Raw genomic sequence first — 19581 nt, 5'->3', positions numbered from 1 at the left:
GCAAATCTGCTCTAAGTGTGTGATAGCTGATATGACCGGCCTGGCCAGCTTGCACCAAAGCAGCTCCTTTTTGGAATGGTCACATTTCTTTCTTTTTTATAAGATTTTTCAAGGAAAAGCGTCCATCTTTTAAGAGTCCCTGGCACACGACAGTACTAGGTCTTCTCTGAGTGTGCTGTCTTCTATGGGAGTAGATCTGTTAGCAGAATGCGTTTTGGAACAAAATCTTTTCCCATTTATTAGCCCTCTCTTCTCCCCACAGGTGAATTTTGTTACCTGGGAACTACCCTCCGCCATATAGCGATAGAACCAATGCCATCGCTCTCTGACGTGAGACAGCTCATCACCTTATACGGGATTCTCCCGCTAGGTAATAAAGAAAGGAAACTGCCTTGTGGACCAAGTTCAGTGATTTTCCTCCTGTATGTAAATATGTACGTCTACACATGCAGGCGTGTGCACGTGTGCATACGATTCCTCCCTTTGACAATGCTTGACTGGTTACTGTCAAAAGGCCTTTGCAGATTTCTGTTTTCCAATTAAGTGTTGGGAGAGAAGGCAGGGTTTCATTTGAACGGTGCATAAAAGGCCCACAAAAGCCATTGACTAGTATTCCATTTCGAGGCCATCCCTGTTTGCATGGTAACCATTTAGAGCTATGAGACATAAAGGAAATCACTGGGGGAAGATAACAACCCAAACAAGCATCAGGGCTGGAAACGAATGAAATCGGGGAAGGGGAGACAGTGGCAACTTGCCGGCTGTGGTTATTGGGGGCTAAAGAATGTGAGCGCTAAGGAATTAGTCAAAGTCCCTTTGAGAGTGCTGCAGCGATGTCCTTGAACTACTTTGCAAGCTTCAAATGCCCTCCTCTACACTGATTAAATGTCATTTTCTAGGCAGACTACTCTAAGATTTTCTACTCAGGGACTGAGGACAGGTTACAAATTGGCCTTGGAAGGAACCAGCATTTTCCATGGCAGGATCTTTAAATAACCTTTATGTAATGACGGCTTTAAATGGGGGTGGTGGGACCTCTGTCTCATGTGGCAAAGATGGCACTGGGGCCCAGGTGCCAGCCTTGACCAGCCCTGTCCTCTAGCAACATGAATTTGGATGGCAGGTGTGTCCTTGATGAGAGGCAGTGTGGGGCAGTGGAAAGAGCATTCATTCTGGAGTAAGAAGCCCTGGATTCAAATCCTACCCCTCTCACTGTGTAGTCACTTTGGGTAAATTACTTTGTCACTCGGGGCCTCCATTCAATATTCATCTTTTAAATGAGGGTGTTGGCTCTAAAGGGCTTCTAAAGTCCTTTATCTCCATCTCCATATCTATAAGCCTGTGGCCTTTCAGAGAAAATTCCTTTAATTTCCCTTCCAAGTAAGATGGCAGCCATGGGGGTGGCATGGTATTTCTCTCTTGATTTGAACCTGGGAACACTTTCCACAAAATGTCATCGACTTGACAAGGAATGGAGAATCTAGCTTTTCACTTGGTGTCCTCTGAAGCAAATGGAACTTTGGGTTAAAATAATTATAAGTAAAAATAGTAATAATGTATCACAGCCCCCATTACAATACACTAAATGACAGGAAGTATAGGAACACTCTGGGCTAAATCCAGTGTCTGTTAACCAGGAGAGGAAGGCAGTTTTCACGTTCTCAGCTCATGAGGGCAAGTTGGTTCCCTTATTTTAACTAGTTCTCATTTTATATGTTTCTAATGCAGAAATAGTTTATGCAATTAAAATGTATATGTAAGCAAACTTTGGGGTATCCAGATTAAGTTTCCTTGGCTGAAGATTTAATTCTATTATAAAAATGAGTAGGTTTATTGGTCACAGTTTAAAAGCACAAATTGCACACATCCATGCATCTGATTACCATTGTCAGGAATGACAAAATAACCCTTGCTTGAAGTAACAAAGGGCATTGGATGCCAGGGAGCTGATAGACCCTCAGCAATATACTCCTCATCAGAGCTGCCCATGGAAGTGGTCCCAGGGGCCACAGAAATGGGCTCTCCAGGTCCCTAGTCTCTTTCAATAGATAAAAAATCTTCCCAGTCCATCTCTGGAGCTGACCTATCCTCCTGGAATCCCAGGAACAAACTCTCATCAGGAAAAAAGAAGGTTGGTTATAAAACCATTCATGTATAACTAGTGGGGCTATTCGACGGTCTGTGGCTTTAAGAAATCTGCAGGATTTCTAAGCAAGCTGAAGTAAAAGGGGCCAAGAGCTTTTATGGATGGAAGTTGATCAAGCACCAGGACAAAATTACCCAAGCAGTGCATTAAAAACAATGCTTCCATCCTGCAGTGGGATGGGACCTGTGATCCCATCAAACAGTAATCCCTCCAGTGAGGAAGATTGCAACTCATCCATCCAGCCCTTCTCATCCTGTGCCACTTTTGCCCATGCCCTTCCATAAATCCCCCATTTTTAGGTGGGGTAGGAAGGAAGGGAGAAGTCAACCCAAGAAGTTGGCACCTTTCTAGGTCTCTTGACATTACATGGGCACCAGTCAACAAAAGGGGCTGCCCATCTCTTTTTCCTCACTCTCACTATATGAATAGCCTATCTTCTACTAACTACATTTCTTTGGTAATGTCTTTGATGTCATATTGGGGTGTGAGTACACACATTGTGTGTGTGTGTGTTGTGTGTGTAAGTGAGAGAGAAAAAGAGAGAGAGAGAGAGAGAGAGGGAGGGGGAGAGAGAGAGAGAGAGACAGAGAGAGAGAGAGAGAGACAGAGAGACAGAGAGAGACAGAGACAGAGAGAGATAGAGAGACAGAGAGAGAGAGAGAGAGAAGACAGGAGAGGAAAGGAGAGAGATTCATCACTGGTTACTTGCTGCATTCTCCATTGCCCTTGGAATGGTCCACAATTTAAATACCACTAAGATCGTGGTAATCCATGAAATGTAGGGGGGAAAAGTTTATAAAAATAAATGTGGGTTATTTTGATAATACCCAGTTAATAACTGAGGTCCACCAGCTTTGTATTTGTGTTATATATTATTATGAATAAGGAAGAGTGATTATTTGTACAAAGAACTCCCAGGTGAGGAAACTCCCTTCACCCACACAGATCAGTCCCTGTCTTGTAGCTTGAACCTTAGAGAATGTTACCTAGAGCACCTAAAGACCAAATGACTTCTGGGGCAGCTAGGTGGTACAGTGGATACAGCATAGGCCCTAAAGTCAGGAGGACCTGAGTTCAAATCTGGCCTCAGACCAAACACTTGACACTTACTAGATGTGTGACCCTGGGCAAGTCACTTAACCCCAATTGCCCCTCCCAAAAAAAAGACCAACTGACTTATCCAGGGTTACACACCCATTATATGTTTGAGGTGTAACTCAGGAGTACCTGGCTTCAAAGCTATTTCTCTATACACTCTGCCATGAATTTAAAAAAAAATTATGTTCAAACCCTGTGCGGTGCTCAGAGAATACAAAGAAGGTCCAGCCCTCAGTGAGCTTTCAGTCAGTGAATTAGGCCAGGCATACAAATAACTATCGTGCAAATTAGAACATGAGAGGACCAGAAGGGGCCAAGGGCCATAAGAGAGAGGAGCCATATTGAAGAGAGTTTCTGAAACTGACCTCTGAATCCCTTCAGATCAGAGGTTTCATAATAGCAAGACAATAGAAAAGTAGGTAAAACTACCATTGATGATTTTTAAAGCTGCCACCTTGGGCAAGTCATTCAACACAGACTTCAGTTTCCTTCTCCTAAAAATTTGGCTTAATCAGCCCCTAGAATTCCTTTTAGGTTTAGACCTATGATTCGTTGAGTCTATTACTCTAATGATTCAAGGTATACACCTAATAAAGACAGAGAAGTGACCAAGAACCATCAGTGATTCTGAATCAGGACCAGAAATTACATGGAACTATAAGAAACCATGGGATTGCTTTTGTGCCCACATTCAGGGATGTCCACCTTGCCCCTCCATACATAAATATCCCACCAAGACACTTGGAACAAGATTAGACCTTTCCCATGCCAGCATAGCACTCAAAGGTATGCAAAGCACTGTCCTTTTTGAAAAGCATTTAATATTTTATTTTTTCCCAATTAAGTGTAAAACAATTTTTAACATTTTTTTAAAATTTTGAGTTCCAAATTCTCTCTATCCTTCCATTCCCCACCCCTCCCATTGAGATATCAAGCAATTTGATATAGGTTCTACATGGAGCACTATCCATGAAACAGAAAGGTTCCCTTCATCTTACAGATGAGGAAACTGAGACTCACAAAGGTGAAACCTAGGTAATACTCAAGGCAGGATTCAAACGCAGGTCTCATGACTTAAGCCTAGTCCTCTGGCTATTAGGTGATGCTGCCTCCAGATCTCACGTTAGTATTTGTATCGTATGGATACTCACCAGCCCAGGCATCATAATTCATCTTTAGTAATATACTTTTATTTCCCTTCATGTCATATTTATTTGGGTTGAAAGTTGGGAAATAGAGACTTGATGCTTGCATTTTGTTCAAAATAGCAAGGCTGACTCTGGAGTCAGAAAATGTAGATTCAAATTCTGCCTCTGATACTTACCACCTGTATGACCCTGAGCAAGTCATTTAACCTGTCTTGGCTCAATCTCCGTAGCTCTAATACCTTTCCAGCTTGGGATCCATCATCCTGTGATCACGGAGATGTCTACTAGCCTTAGATTTCTATGTCTGCAGTCACCTGAAAAGAGCTCATGAACCCCACAGTCTGCAGGGGAACCTCTAATTTGAAACAAGCAGTGGGCAGTGAATGTGTGAGAGGAATGGGGCCTTGAGATGCCCTGAGATAATAGGTGAGGAGCAGATCCAATTGATTAACTGCTGATTTCTGCAGCGAAAGCCGAAACGCATGCGCTTGTGACCTCCCGCAGGTTCTCAAACGGTACATGAGAAGGCGCCACTGGTGAAGACCCTGCTGCTGGTGGGGCCCTCTGGCGTGGGGAAGAAGATGCTGGTCCATGCCATCTGCACTGAGACTGGAGCCAACCTCTTTAACCTGTCTTCGACCAACATCGCTGGGAAGTACCCTGGCAAGACTGGCCTCCAAATGATGATCCACATGGTCATGAAGGTAAGTACCCGGGGGAGTCAGAACACCACCGCTTTCCTCATCAAGGTCCCAAGCAAAGGGTTCTACTTTCTTTCTAATAGATTCCCTCTGACACGGGAGTACACATTACCCTTAAACATCTGTGTTCTATTCTTCTGAGGACCATACAGCTAATGGAATGGCCTGGGATTTATTGAAGAATTTACTCTGTGCCAAGCACTGTGCTAACTGCCAGGGATTTGAATGGAAAACTGAAGTGTTCTCTGTTCTCCAGGAGCCCGTGTTCTAATGAGAGGATACAACATAAAACAGAGGGTTCAGGGACAAGGTCATGGAAAACAAGGGGCCCAGGTAGAATCCAGGCAGCGAAAGGACCTTGGGGAGTAATGGCAGGTCAGGTGGGTCCCCCAAGAGGATAGTGAGCTCAGGGGTTAGAGTGGAACGAGGCTCTGGGATACTTCCAACACAAGTGGGGGCCGTTGCCTGAAACATGTCGATAGGATGTTTTCCGAGAGATGCCGTGGCTCAGTGGCTGGAGAAGCCTGCCTTCGAGCCAGAGAGATGGAGTCCAGGTCTTGTCTCTGACCTGCGCTAGCTGCATGTCCACCAGCCGATCAAAGAGTCTCTTACACCCAGACTGTATATAGCTTGAGATTCTAAGAGTTCAGATTTAAATGGCACCTTAAGGTTTGCAAAGGGCTTTACGTAGAGTATTATCTCATTTAGTCCTCATGATGATTCAGTGAGGTAGGTGCTATTATCATCCCCACTTTACAGATGAGGAAACTGAGGCTGAGAGAGGTTAAGTCATTGGCCCAGAGTCACACAGCCAGTAAATGTCTGAGGCAGAAGTCAAATTCCAGCCTTCCAGTGTCAAATCTGGTGCCTTATACACCCGGCTAATGGCCTCTGTAGAGGAGTTTGACATCAGACATCTAAGGCGGGGATTATATTTCTTGTTTCTTCCACCTAAAGATTTCCTGTATTCCGTGTTTCTAGGTGAGCTTGAAATACCTTTTTGCTCTTATCTCTTCTAAAGAAAAATCTGTTTTGACTCACTTCTCTCCCAGAATGCATTTAGAATCAGAGAATGAGAAAAAAATGGTACAGGTCATCGGGTCCCAATTTTAGAAATGAGGAAACTAAGGCCCCATAGAGATGATGTGACTTAGCATCATAGAAGGGACCTTAGAGGGCATTTAGTCCAACCCCCTAATTTTACAAAGGAAGAAACTGAGGCCCAGAGAGCTCAGTTCACTTGGCCAAGGTCACACGAAGCTTTCACTGTCCCATGCTGCCTTTTTTGCCAATCTTTTCTTTCATGTCTGTTGATACTCTGAGGAAGCCTGGTAAAAAAAGAGCAGGCATGTTCCAAGGCTTACAAAGCACTTTACATGTATTACATGGTCCTAAAAGCAACAGCAACAGGAATGATTTGCCAGCATCCTCAGGTTCAACGAGCCCTTTACATTAGTTATCTTATCTGATCCTCACAAAACCCTTGGAGGCAGGTCCTAGTATTATTCCCATTTTACAGATGAGGAAACTGAAGATTCAAAAGAGGATCGACTCACCAAGGATCACACAGATGGTCAGTATCTGAGAAGGGATTAGAACTCAAGGCTTCCTAATTCTTAAATCCAGAAAAGGAAGTAGCAAAGTGGATACAGAGCAGACTTGAAATTAGGAAGAACTGAGTTCAAATTCTGCCTCAGCCACATAGCTCTGTGACCCTGGGCAAGCTGTTTGACCTCTCTTGGCTTCATGGGGATACCATTAGGACACGCCTCAAATCAAATAAGATAACATATGGAAAGTGCTTTACAAACACTAAAGTAAGTGCTAGCTTTTTTGTTATGATTTGACCTTAGATAGGTCAAAGCTCAGCAGAAGAGCACGGTATTGTCCAAATGGGTGGAGTTCTAGGACCCGGCATTCTATTGAAGGCAGCAAGTTCTCCACATGCAAGGAGATAAAAACCATGAATAAATACAAGGTAAGAGGGAGGTTGGAGCACTGGCCACTGGGCATCAGGAAAACCCCACGTGGGAGACTTAGAGCTGACTGAGGAAGCACAGAGAGGCAGAGATGGGGAGAGGAGCATTCTGGGCCTTAGATTCCTAATCTGAAAAGTGAAGCTTTTATTTAGCACCTACTGTGTGCCAGGCCCTCTTCTCATCTCTGGGTTTACAAAGACAAAAACAGGATAAACTTTGCCCTCAAGAAGCATCTGTTCTACTGGGGGAGGAGGAAAGAGGGGATAGAGTTATGTCCCCAGATCAGTAAATATAGGACATACACACCAATAAATGAAGGTGATTTGGTCCTGCCAACTGAGTCGATCGGGAATGGCCAGTGAGGCTAGGTTACCTGACCTCCAAGGTCCCCCTCAGATATAAAGCTAAGAGCCTATGAAGCTACAGCAAGAGAATAAATACACACACACACACACACACACACACACACCACACACCACACACCACACACCACACACACACACACACCACACACACACCACACACACACACACCACACACACACACACCACACACACACACCACACACACACCACACACACACACACACCACACACACACCACACACACACACACACCACACACACCACACACACACACACACCACACACACACCACACACACACACACCACACACACACACCACACACACACACACACCACGCACACACCACGCACACACATACACACACACACACACCACACACACACCACACACACACACACACACACACACCACACACCACACACACACACACCACACACCACACACACACTGATCCCATCCAGGGGGAAAACCCCTATCTAATCCCAGAACCAGAAGGACCAGAGACCCAGGGCTGGCCTCGGACGAGGAAGGAGCCTGGCCCCTAACTGATAGGCAGAGAGATGCCTTTCTAGAGCCCCTCCCCCACCTTGGATCAGGCAGCAGAGAGCTCTGCCTGCAAGGTGACCTGCATCTTCTGTGCCCATCTTCAGCACCTCATTCCCTAAAAGGACAGTTAGGAGTCATCAGAGCCTCGACCTCCTAGCAGTGCTGGAGCCCTTTGCCAGCCAGGAGACGGGTTTAGGGGGTAGGGCTCGCTGGGCTGAGCTCTGCCTCCCATGGATTGTTGCCCAGTAAAAGGCTAAAAGCCAAACACACTGGGTTTAATTGTTGACCCAGTAAAGCCTTGAGCTTCAGAAATCCTCTCTGACCTAGTTAAGACCCCTCCATCCCCAGGCCTCCCTGGAGGGCGGCTGGTGGGCACAAGGCGCCTGCCTACTGATCTGCCCGTCTTTGAAAGTCAGCCTCCTAGCAGGTCACTCTGCTCCGCCCTCCCCCCAGAGCAGGACACCCAGCGTCCTCACCAGCAAAGTGCCTGATTCGCAGAACGAAAGAGCCCTCTGCCGGCCGCTGGAGCAAACTGCCCGGAACCACTTCCCACACCATTTCAATTAAGAATTAATTATGTCGAGTGCATTTAATTATCCGTGGCCTCAAACTACCCAGAGATAATTGACACGGAGGGCTTTTGAGCGACAAGCCGTCTGCTGGTGCTCCGAGGACAATAGGAGTGAGCCCCAGTGGAGGGTGGGCATCCCATGTCCTTTGGTGGGAGGGCGTGGAGGGGAGGCCTAGGGTTGGCGGGGCAGCCGGTGTGGGCAGGCCACTCTCTAGGTCTGCTTGAGAGAAACAGAAAAGTCCACCAAGCCTCGGAGACATAGCGGGAGGAGGGGCTGGATCTTGAATTGGGAGATCCGAGTTCAAATTCTGCAAGTGACGAGGATCAGAGAAGGAATCTGAAGTCTCGTTCCCTGGCTCCAGGGCAAGCGTTCTTTCCTGTGTGCTGCGATGCCTTCCCTAATCTGGACCTCCGTTTTCTCATCTGGTTGGACTATATTTCCACTCCCAGCTCCAAATCTGATCGTATGAAAAGAAAAAGACCTCCTATCAAATCCCAGAATCCAAAGGCTCGTAAGACCACCCGTGCAGGCTTGGAAGGGACCCTACAGGCCACTGAGCACAAACTCCTAACTTTACTGGTGAGGAAACTGAGGCCCAGAGATATGAAGTCACTTTACCAGCGTCACACAGCTAGTCCGAGGCAGAATTTGAACCCGAGGCTTTCTGACTCCAAGTCCGGTGCTCCATCCTCTGAGCCAGGTTACCTCTCAGATTCTCCAGAAATCAAAGATATGTAAGCGAAAGGCCTTATTCGGGTACCTCGAGCTCAACATGTAGAGGAAAGATGGACCCTAGTGTCTGGCTTAATTCTTGCAGCCGCCCTGTGTATGACTCATAAACCTGTTATTGATGTGCAGAAACTGAGGGCAGGACAGGGCAGGGCAGGGTGCAGACCACAGCTCCCCAAGGGGCACATCTTTCTGTCAAAGAGTAGTTCTTTAACAGCAACTGTTGGTGGAGAATGTAGTTGTACCAAGCTAGGTACATGCACTACAGCTGTAATTAAGACGTGGTCCCTGCCCACCCTGGATCAACTTCCTTCCTTCCCTCCTTCCTTCCTTCCTTCCTTCCTTCCTTCCTTCCTTCCTTCCTTCCTTCCTTTCTTCCTTCTTTCCTTCCTTCTTTCCTTCTTTCTTTCCTTCCTTCTTCTTTCCTTTCCTTCCTTCCTCCCTCTCTCCTTTCCTTCCTTCCTTTCTTCCTTCTTTTCCTTCCTTCCTTCTTCTTTCCCTTCCTTCTTCCCTCTCTCCTTTCCTCCTTTTCTTCATTCTCCTTCCTTCCTTCTCTTTCTTTCCTTCCTTCATTTCTCTTTCTTTCTTCTCTCCTTCCTTCCTCCTTCCTTCTTTCCTTCTTCCTTCTCTTTCTTTCTCTCTCTCTTTCTTTCTTTGTTTTTTGTTTGTTTCATTCTTTCTATGGCAGGGAGGGAGAGTGCTTAGAATCTTACAGCCCACTAGGAAAGACACCCATATAGACAGACAGATATAATGTGAATCAGAAGGAGTGACTGCATGAGGCTGTGGAGGGAGAGGCTGCCTCAGTGTCTGGAGTGCCCGGCTCCAAGTCCTTTCTCTGACATATCTCAGCCACATGACCTGGGCACATCAAGTAACCTTCAGTGCCCCAAGGCAGCTCTCTGGTCAATCATTCACCAACAAAAATGAAGCTGTCCATTTTCTGAAGGCAAGGAGCTCACATTTTATAGGAGAAGACAACATGCCCGTGTATAAGCAGGGGGAGGATAAGTAATTACAGAATAAATACAAGACATATATGAGGAGGTACCAATCATGGGTTGGGACAAGAGAGAGACAGAGACCAAGATAGAGACAGAGAGAGCAAGTGAGAGCAAAAGACAGCCAGAGATGGGGTAGGGAGTGAGAAGGACCAAGAGACAGAATATGAGCTATAAGGGAAGACAGTGGGCTGTGAGTCATGATTTGCAGAAAGATGATCCGATGAGCACAGGGGCCCAAGAGCCCATGAACAACAAATGGAGTGAAAGCCTTTGGGTGCCCAGCATACTGAGCTTGAATCTGAACACACTTCTGTGTCCCAGTTCACCAGCAGTCCTTGCTTCAGACATCCTAGAGGTAATGGGAATCATTGAAGAGTTTTGAGGAGTGCCATGACCAGGCCATTCTATGTTTTGGCAGCATTGGAGAGCTCAGAGCCTGAAGCCCGGCAGAACAATCAGGAACCTATCTCAGTAGTCCAGGCAGGAGGTGATGAGGGAGTGGACTGGGCTAGTGGCCTTATGATTAAAGAGGAGAAGCAGGTTGTAAGTTGTGGCGATGGAGGTGACACCTCTTGGAAGCTAATTGGATCTGGGTCTTAAAAGCAGGGGAAAACTCAAGGATGTTGAAGGATGTTAAGGTCAAAGATATGACCCTTTAACTCCAAATCTATGATACCACAAGGGCCTCATATCCTTGCTGGCAAGATGGAAATAAGGCCATGATGACATATAGTCAGGAGGATTGGAAACTTGTCAGTCTGTCAATGAAACAATCATTGAGGACCTACTATGTGCTAAGCATTGGAGATACAAAAAGAAGTGAAAGACAGTCCCTACCTTCAAGGGGCTCACAATCTAATGGCAACTGAGTAAATGACCAAACCTATCATGGTAATTAGTGACGAGATCTATGTCAAACTGGAAAGAAAGTCCACAGAGTTCTGTTAAATATCCTTATTAATGACACTGGTGAAGTCATAGATTGTGAGCTTGTCCATTTCAGGATACTGAGGTCCAAAAAGATATCAACCTAAATAAATAAAAAGGTCTAGACTTGGGTTCAAATATCAATTGCAGAAGGACACCATGCTGAGACTTGTGGATTCCCCTACGGCCACCCAAATCCAATATCTGCTAGTCTCCTCTTGCTCAGAGGTGGCTGGGAGAAAGGAGCACGGAATTCCAAGTTATGCCTCTGCTCCCATGCCAAACTGACACGAAACACACCCGGCTTTCATTAGATTTACTGTGGAACAGCTATTCTTGTAGAAAACAGAGCAGCCGGGCTCAGAAAGAGTCTGCTTTGTGCCGTTGGTACTTAATGTATGACTCTTTGGGATCCATCCAACCTTTGAATGAAAGGAAAGCAAATGTGGATCCCAGATTCAGTTGTTTTTACAATGAATTTCCTTCCCCCTTTGGAGAAGGGAGCTGTTGCCAATTTTTTCCCGACAGCAGGACAACTGAAAAGGCCCCTTTTAAGAGGGTCATAAATATAGAGTCGGAGGAGCATTGGAGACCCCTAGTCCAATCCCCTCATTTTAAAGTAAAAGAAACTGAGGCCCAGGGAAGTACAGAGACTTCCCTACACTTAGGTAGTGAGTGGCACAGCCGGGATTCAAATCTAGGCCCTCTGGTTCCGTACAAGAAGTCAAGAACATTTGTATTCAGATCCCACCTTACCTGAATTCTCACGTCCCACTTTGCAAACTCTGTGACCTTCAGCAAGCCCTTCCCCCACCCTGGGCCTCAGTGTCCTTATCTGCAAAGTGGGAGGGTCTGAATTGCTGGCTCCTAAGCTCCCTTCTTGTGCTAAGTCTGTGGTCCTGTGACCCTGTGACTCTAAATCTCATGGTTTTTTACACAGTTCCAAGCTTCCTTCAGAAGCTCTGGCCGGTCAAAGAATGGTCCTTCGTAGACCTTGGCTTGGAAAGGAGCAATCTAAGTGACCCCTTGTTTCTGCCTTTTGAGAGATTGCTTCCCTTAGGACTCCCCCAGCAGAGATCAAAGACTTAGAGAAACTGATAGAAAAGATCAGGAAAGGCCCTGAGAGGCCTCCAGACCCTGGAGTTATCTTGTTTCTTATTGTCCTATTAGATGTCACCTAAGGTATGTTTGCTAGGAGCTCTTTACAGAGCCTTCAGCATGTGTGTCCCCAGCATGGTTGGGGGTGGGGTGGGGGCAGAGATCTAACAAGCCAAACAAACAAAGATCCTCCAGGAAACAAAGCCCTTCCGCTGGCTTGGCTGAGGAGGGTTCACGCCTGGGCTTTTTCCCATTCAAGTCCTCTAGGGGGTCAATCCCCACCAGCAAGTGGCCCTGCCTCAGAGATTGGGACCAGGGAAGGAACCGTCCCCTCAATGAGACTCTTTCCCAGGGCCCTTCAAGGAAGAGAAATGAGAATTCATCCCTAAAATAACCAGAGTAACAGGAACTACAGTCAGCATCAGCATACAATGGGCAAGCAACAAGCCTCTTGGATTTTTCAAAAACAAAACTACCCTAAGAGTTCATGAAACTGGGTCTGGAGTTCAGCCCAAGTGAGACCCCTCCCCCATTTCTAGGTCATTGTCAGAAACTTTGAGAGAGGCAAAAAAAAGAAAGTAAATCCCAAGGAGAGTAATGCCCTGAGCTCTCACCCAGATCAGTCCTAGGGAAAGAAAGAGAAGATCCAGACCTGGACTGAGAGAACACAGGGGGCAGATGCGGATCATCCCTAGCCCACCCCGTGGGTGGGAGGAGGCATGGGGCAGGAATGCAGGGGATTTGGAGCAGAAAGGGGCATCACTTATCAGCTAATCGGGCCTTCTCAACAGCCAAGGAAACAAGTCCAGAGAGGTGTGGGACGTAGGAATACAGGTGATATTATACACAGTATAATGGACATGGTCACAGCTCTGGCATTGAGAAGACCTGGTCTCACAGTCCAGCTCTTTTGTTTATGGCCTGTGTGATGTTGAACAAGTCATCATGCCTGGGCCTCAGTTTCCTCATCTGTAAAACGAGGCAGTTGGATTAGGTGACCTCTAGCTAAATCCATGATCCTAGGGTGTAAGCTGTTCCCCGTTCCCAGGCCTCAGTTTCCAACAAGGAGGTAAAAGATCTGCCTGATTCTAAATGCAAGCTGTCAAATATTCATTTAATTACATTAATTCAACCTTAGCTCCAAAGCATTCTTCCAAATGTCCTCCTAATACATGCCTCTCCTCTCTGAGGACACGGTATTCCTTATCGTGTTCGTCCAATTCTAACGAGTGACCATCTTTCAAAGTAATAAACATCCTACTCATATTTAATACATATATCTTTATTTTAAATTCAAGCAAATGGAGAGCAGGTGGCTAAATGATTTGTCACAGATCTCCTTGTACTGGGTTGAGCTTTGGATCTCAAGTCAGGAGACCTGGGTTCAAATCTAAGCTGTCATTTACTGCCTGTGTGCCCATTGCCAAGTCACTGATGCTCCCGGGGTCTCTCTTTCCTCATCTGTAAAATGGGGGCCTCTAAGGTCCCTTCCAGCTTTGAATCTATGATCTTATGTCCTCATGCTTCAATCCTAATCCACAGACAACCTATGATTGTGCAAAAGCACTCATCTTTCCTCCAAGAGTTAAATATTAGGGCAAATGCTCCCTTGCTCCCTTCCACCCCCCCCCCCCCCCCCCCCCCCCCCCCCCCCCCCCCCATCAATCGGAAAAACATTTTCTGTATTAAGAACGGAGAAAGGTCTGTATCTGGAGCCAGAGGACCTGGCTGCAGCCCCAGCTCTGCTCTTTATGAGCTGTTTAATGTTTGGTAAATCCCTCCCCCACCCCTACCCCCACCCTCAGAATGAAGGTGTTGGACCAGTTGATCTCTAAGCCCAGCCCAGCTCAGCTCCAAGTCTGATGATCTCATGTCTAGTGGCCTTAGCAAAAGCTCCTTGGGTAGAACCTAAATTTGTTGCCACATGGATTGGGTTCGAGAGCTTTTTTTTTTAATCCAATGAACAAAACTCAGATCCCTGTGTGTTCCCAGGGCTGACCATCACGCCAAAAATGAGCTCCTGGTCTGGGTCAAAATAAAGCAACATAATCCAAGGACCAGGCAGAAACAAATGGAGCACGTCTGAGAGCAGAGTGAGGTCTCCCGTCCCCCCCAGCTCACTCTTCTCCAGCCATGCCACCCCGTCGGTTAAGTGAGATTTAACAAGGAGAACTTGAACTTTGAATTGGCGTCGATCATTCTCTCTCCAGACACTCATAGACGGTGTGGGCCGATGAGCGGCCAGTCCTCAAATCCCACCTGCACAGCATCTACACCACGTTAGTAGCCATTGAAGATTTGTTCCTAACTCCAGTTCTTTTCTCAGCCCTTGCTTTTCTCCTGCATACAGAACACAGCAGGGGAGACAGACACCTAGCCCCATACCCGGGGGCTTTGCCCATCACCCCTGTGAGGCACTGCCTTCTGGCACCTCAGTTCAGGCCTTCCATTTGTTTCAGGCAGACAGAAAAAAAACTGGTATCACAGCTCCCACTCCACTTGATTGTGTGTAATGAGGGAGACTGCAGCAGAGATGGCGTCTTTGCCACGGTTTCACACAAAGCCCTAAGTTGCTAGAAAAAGAGAAAGAGAGAGAGAAATGTCTGTCTCTTGGCACTTTGAAGAGAATATCCCATGTGTGGTCATTATTTTTACCAGAGCTATAAATCACCAAGCGACATTTAGCCAAGGACCGCCATTAAGCCCCATCTATGTCCGGAGGCGCCCACACAGTCCCTCCAGCAGGGTTCAAGTCAGCAAAGAAAAGCCTGGTTGCGCAGGGAATATAAAGTCTTGGATCTCTTTATGCTGAAGAAGGCAGTGTTTCTGTGAGTGAACAAACCTGAATAAACTTGAGAGCTGGAGGAGAATGTAATTAATATGGGGGGGGGGAGGAAGCCTCAATGTCCCATTCATCCCCAGCTGGAAACGCCTGTTCCAGGGGCTATGAGGTTGGGACTCCTCTGAGCAGGATTTCTAAACCTTTAATGATACTTGCAGGAGAGAGGAAGTGTGGAGGTGTGAGAGAAAGCATCCCTGTGTGGCATTGCTGCCCTTCCTGTCCACAGTGGTCCGTAGAGGTCCTGGACAGGATTGTGAATTAAGGTGCATGGCCAAGCCAGGTGGTCTCTGAGTGTGGAAGCTGCTTCTAAGAGGTAGCAGGGTTCAGTGGTGAGACTGCCATACTTGGGGGCGAAGATTCCACTTTAAACACCAGCTGTGCTGCTTGCTGCCCAGATGACCTTCAGTAAGTCATCTGACTTCTCTATCAGATCATAGGATGACAGAATATGAACTGGACGGGACCTCGGATATATTCAAGTCTAACCCGTTCATTTTAAAGATGAGGAAACTGAGGCCCAGAATGGGTGGATAAGTGACCTCTCTAGGGTCATACAGCCAGGACCTGTCTGAGGAGAGGATTTGAACCCAGCTCATCCTGACTGCAAGGCTAGCACTCTCTCCTCTCCACCTTTCGGGGGTTTGACCTAGATGGCTTTGAAGAACCCTCTCAGCTGCGCATCTCTGGAGCTGGTGCCTGGTCCCCTAAATCTCCAGTTCTCCCTGGGCCTCCATCCTCCCAGAAAAAATGAAAGAGTTGATCAAGATGCTAGCTCTGGATATTTGATCCTATGAGTCTGAATCACAAAACCTCCCTGAACCTCAGTCTCTTCCTCTGTAAAATCTGGGTTTGAGGTGGATGACCTTGAAAGTCCCTCCCTAGGGGGCAACTAGGTGGTGCAGTGGATAGAGCACTGGCCCTGAAGTCAGGAGGACCTGAGTTCAAATCCAGCCTCAGACTAAACAGTTGATACTTACTAGCTGTGTGACCCTAGGCAAGTCACTTAACCCCAATTGTCTAAAAAAAAAAATCCCCCCCTTCCAGGTTAAGGTCTGTGAGCCCATGACATCCTTCTTGCCATACTCTAAACAAGTCAATGGGTCAAAAAGCAGTTATCAACTTCTCCCTGTGTACTGAGTCCTGGCCAAATCACTGGGGCTTTTAACATCGGACAACTGGCTCAGAGACACTGTCCCAGAAAGTCCCACACAGCCTAGAATGGGGTGCTCCCACATTCCCTTCTTCACGTAGCAGCAAATGTGTGTCTAAGAAGGGAAGACAAGGAAACAAACAAATGCTTCCAGGGAATTTATTGCTTTCTTCCTTTTAGGTGGCTCGGCTGCTACAACCGTCAGTGGTCTGGATTGGAGAAACCGAAAAAACCTTCTACAAAAAAATTCCGAAGGTTGAAAAGGAGGTGATGGCCTGCCCCTGGTTACTTTCTCTATCTTGCATCTTTCCCCAACCCCCAACGAGGGCTTCTCAAGTATTGTGTGCACCTCTGATCTCCTTTTCTGTCAGGGTCTGGAGTAGGGGTGGAATCTGGGGGTGGCAGCATCTCAGGAGGAGGCCTCGCTGGGTTTGAGACAAGTCACAGAAAACTGGGGTGGTGGGAGAGCAGCCTGAGACTGATATCGTGGAAGGAATCCTGCATGTAGAGTCAGAGGACCTGGGTTGAAGCCTCAGTCACTGTATGCCCTTGGGTGAGTCTCTTCTCTCTGGCTTCTGCTTCCTCCTCTGCCAAATGAAAGGGTTGGACTAGAGCTGATAATAGCTAGCATTTACATCTTGCTTTAAGGTTTGCAAGGTGCTCAACAAAGGCACCTCATTGGATGACGTCTAAGACCCCTTCTAGCCCCAAACCCATGGCTGTGTGATCTAAAGAACCCAGCAATAACCCGGGTTGGGGGTGATGAAGCCCAGGGGAAAGGGGTGACCGAGTGGGAGCTGAAGAGTGAGCAAGAGTCTCTGATGGGCTTGAGGAAAACAGCAACAAGTCAGCATGTATTAGGATGAGGGCTTCATTTTGTTAATAATAATAAACACTGGCCCTGGGAACAAAGACCCTCCATTCCCCAGGGGAATGCCCTGTCTGCAGGGGCACCTCCAGGGAGCCCTGCTTCAATTGCTTCCTTCCTCCTTTTCTCTCCTTTTGCAGCCCCCCATGGTCCCTGTAGCTTCCCCCTGACAATCACCAGTACATTTCCCACAAGGTTTTTTTTTTTAATTTTTTTTAAAAGCAGTTCCCCATGATTGTTATTCCGCATCAATTTGCCCCACAGCAAATAGTGGTTAGCTGGGAATTTCTGATTAAATTCATAAGGGTTTTAATCACTCTTATGTTTTATACATCACTTTGAGCAGGTAGGGATGATTTGGATAAAGAGTGAAAGAGCCATCCTTTCTTCTCCTAAATGATCACTGATTGCCCTATCATTTCAGAAACTGTTTAGAAGCCTCGTTTATTATTTGACGCGGGAATGGCAATTGTCTCCCTCTCGTGGCTGAGTGCTCCGTTAAAAGGAACTCACTCCCATATTTCTGAAATGCCCAGAGCAACAATGATCGAGAGCAATTAATCTGTCAACAAGCATTGGCCTCCTGTGTGCCAGGCACTGTCCTAGGTGCTGACGAATGAGGTTGGAGCACTCCAAGAAATTCTGTGGCAGATTTCAGCCATTGTACTCATCTGCATTCAGGAAAGGTTTCAGTGTTTCCATAAAAAGAGCGTTGATGCTATACTCATTCACCAGGCCATGGAGTTAGAGGGAGAGGACCTGAGTTTTAGTGCTGGATCATTCATTCCTCACTTCACACTCTGGACCTTGGTTTTCTCTTCCTTAAAAATGAAAGGTTTGGACTAAGTGACCTCCAAGGTGTCTTGCAGTCCCACAGCTTTGGTCCTATGAGAGGAGAATTCAAAACATGTAAAGGACTGTCCTATTGAAGAGAGGTTTGACGTGTTTCTCTTGGCCCCAAAGGGCAAAACTATGATCAATAGGTGGTGTGCTGGACTTGGAGTCAGGAAGGTTTGAGTTCAAATCCAGCCTCAGTCACTTAACTGTGTAATCCTGGGCAAATCACTTAATTTATCTGCCTTAGTTTCCTCATCTATAAAATGAAGATAGTAATAGGACCTACCTCTGAGGGTGGCTGTGAGGATCAAATGAGATACTATATGTAAAATGTTTTGTAAAACTTCAAGGGATATGTAATGGCTAAATCTTATTATGGTCATTGAGGAGAAATAGAAAACAAGCCCAATTTAGTCTGGATGTCAGGAAAATCTTCCTACCAATGAGGGCTGTCCCAAAGAGGAATGGGATGTGATTAGAAAAGAGTGAGTTCTCCTTCACTGGAGATCTTCCAATGCCTGGCCACCTGTTGGGGAGGCTGTGGGAGGGATTCCTGGTGGAGGATAGATGCGACTGGAGGCCCCAGAGGTCCCTCCTTGCTCTGAGATTTGGGAGCTCAGTTCCCCTCCTCATTCTTGGAGCTTTTCTGTCACTTCACCCGCCTCTTCTGGGAGCTGGTCAGTGGTTATCATATGCCAAATGCTGCAAGCCAATCTGTGCCTGCATTTTCCGCCCCATTACACTCTGTGACTTCATCTACCAAAAGCCATCCCGACATCTCAGCTTCTGCGTGCCATGCAGCAAGAGGACAGCTGTGCTGGCCATCATCATCATCATCATAGGCAGCTAATGGTACTAAAGCAAATTGGAATTGCCTTGTGAAGGCTTGCCCTCATTAGCAATAGGCCACACTCACATGGCTGGGCCAACTCTGGGGCAATGACTTGAGAATTGCCCGAAAGTAGTGATAAGAAGGAAGAAAGGGATATCAACCAAGTGCATTAACATGCCTATGGCCACATAAGTAATAGATGGCTCCAATCAAAATCGAGAAGAGCCCAAGTATGGGAGGATCACCAATCTTTCATTTCCTATTCCCTTACTTATGGGAACATTTGCATACACACACACACACACACACACACACCATGCCACACACATACACACTCACAATACACACACATACAACACACACACACCACACACACACACACACACCACTATAAAGACTTTGACTCCAGACACTTAACGAGTAGTAGAAGTATTAGTGACCCAAAAGCTTCATATAACAGCCTAAAGATATTAAAAATTCTCTATCAGACAAAGACCAGAATTTCGGGAAAGGGAAAGTTCTTCATACTAGTCAACCTATACTCAAAGTCCTTATGGTGATTTTGTATTGTGGTCACCATCCATATGTCTCTGGAATCTGTGATCTTGTTAGAAAGATAGATAAATGGATAGATAGATAGATAGATAGATAGATAGACAGACAGACAGACAGACAGACAGACAGACAGACAGATAGATAGATAGATAGATAGATAGATAGATAGATAGATAGATAGA

General features: G+C 46.4%; 1 protein-coding gene across 1 annotated transcript in view; it reads left to right on the top strand.

Moving 5' to 3' along the window:
* IQCA1 (IQ motif containing with AAA domain 1) overlaps nt 1–19581 on the top strand; it is a 229572-nt gene that overhangs the window by 179235 nt on the left and 30756 nt on the right. Inside the window, exons 14-16 of the mRNA XM_027858297.1 lie at nt 263–370; nt 4897–5096; nt 16488–16574. Coding sequence (XP_027714098.1) covers nt 263–370; nt 4897–5096; nt 16488–16574 — 395 coding nt within the window. The remainder of the gene's footprint in view (nt 1–262; nt 371–4896; nt 5097–16487; nt 16575–19581) is intronic.

The sequence above is a fragment of the Vombatus ursinus genome, unplaced genomic scaffold (genome assembly GCF_900497805.2).
Source record: "Vombatus ursinus unplaced genomic scaffold, bare-nosed wombat genome assembly UNPS02012901.1, whole genome shotgun sequence".
Classification (NCBI taxonomy): Eukaryota; Metazoa; Chordata; class Mammalia; order Diprotodontia; family Vombatidae; genus Vombatus; species Vombatus ursinus.
This window is presented reverse-complemented; position numbering and strand designations above follow the sequence as displayed.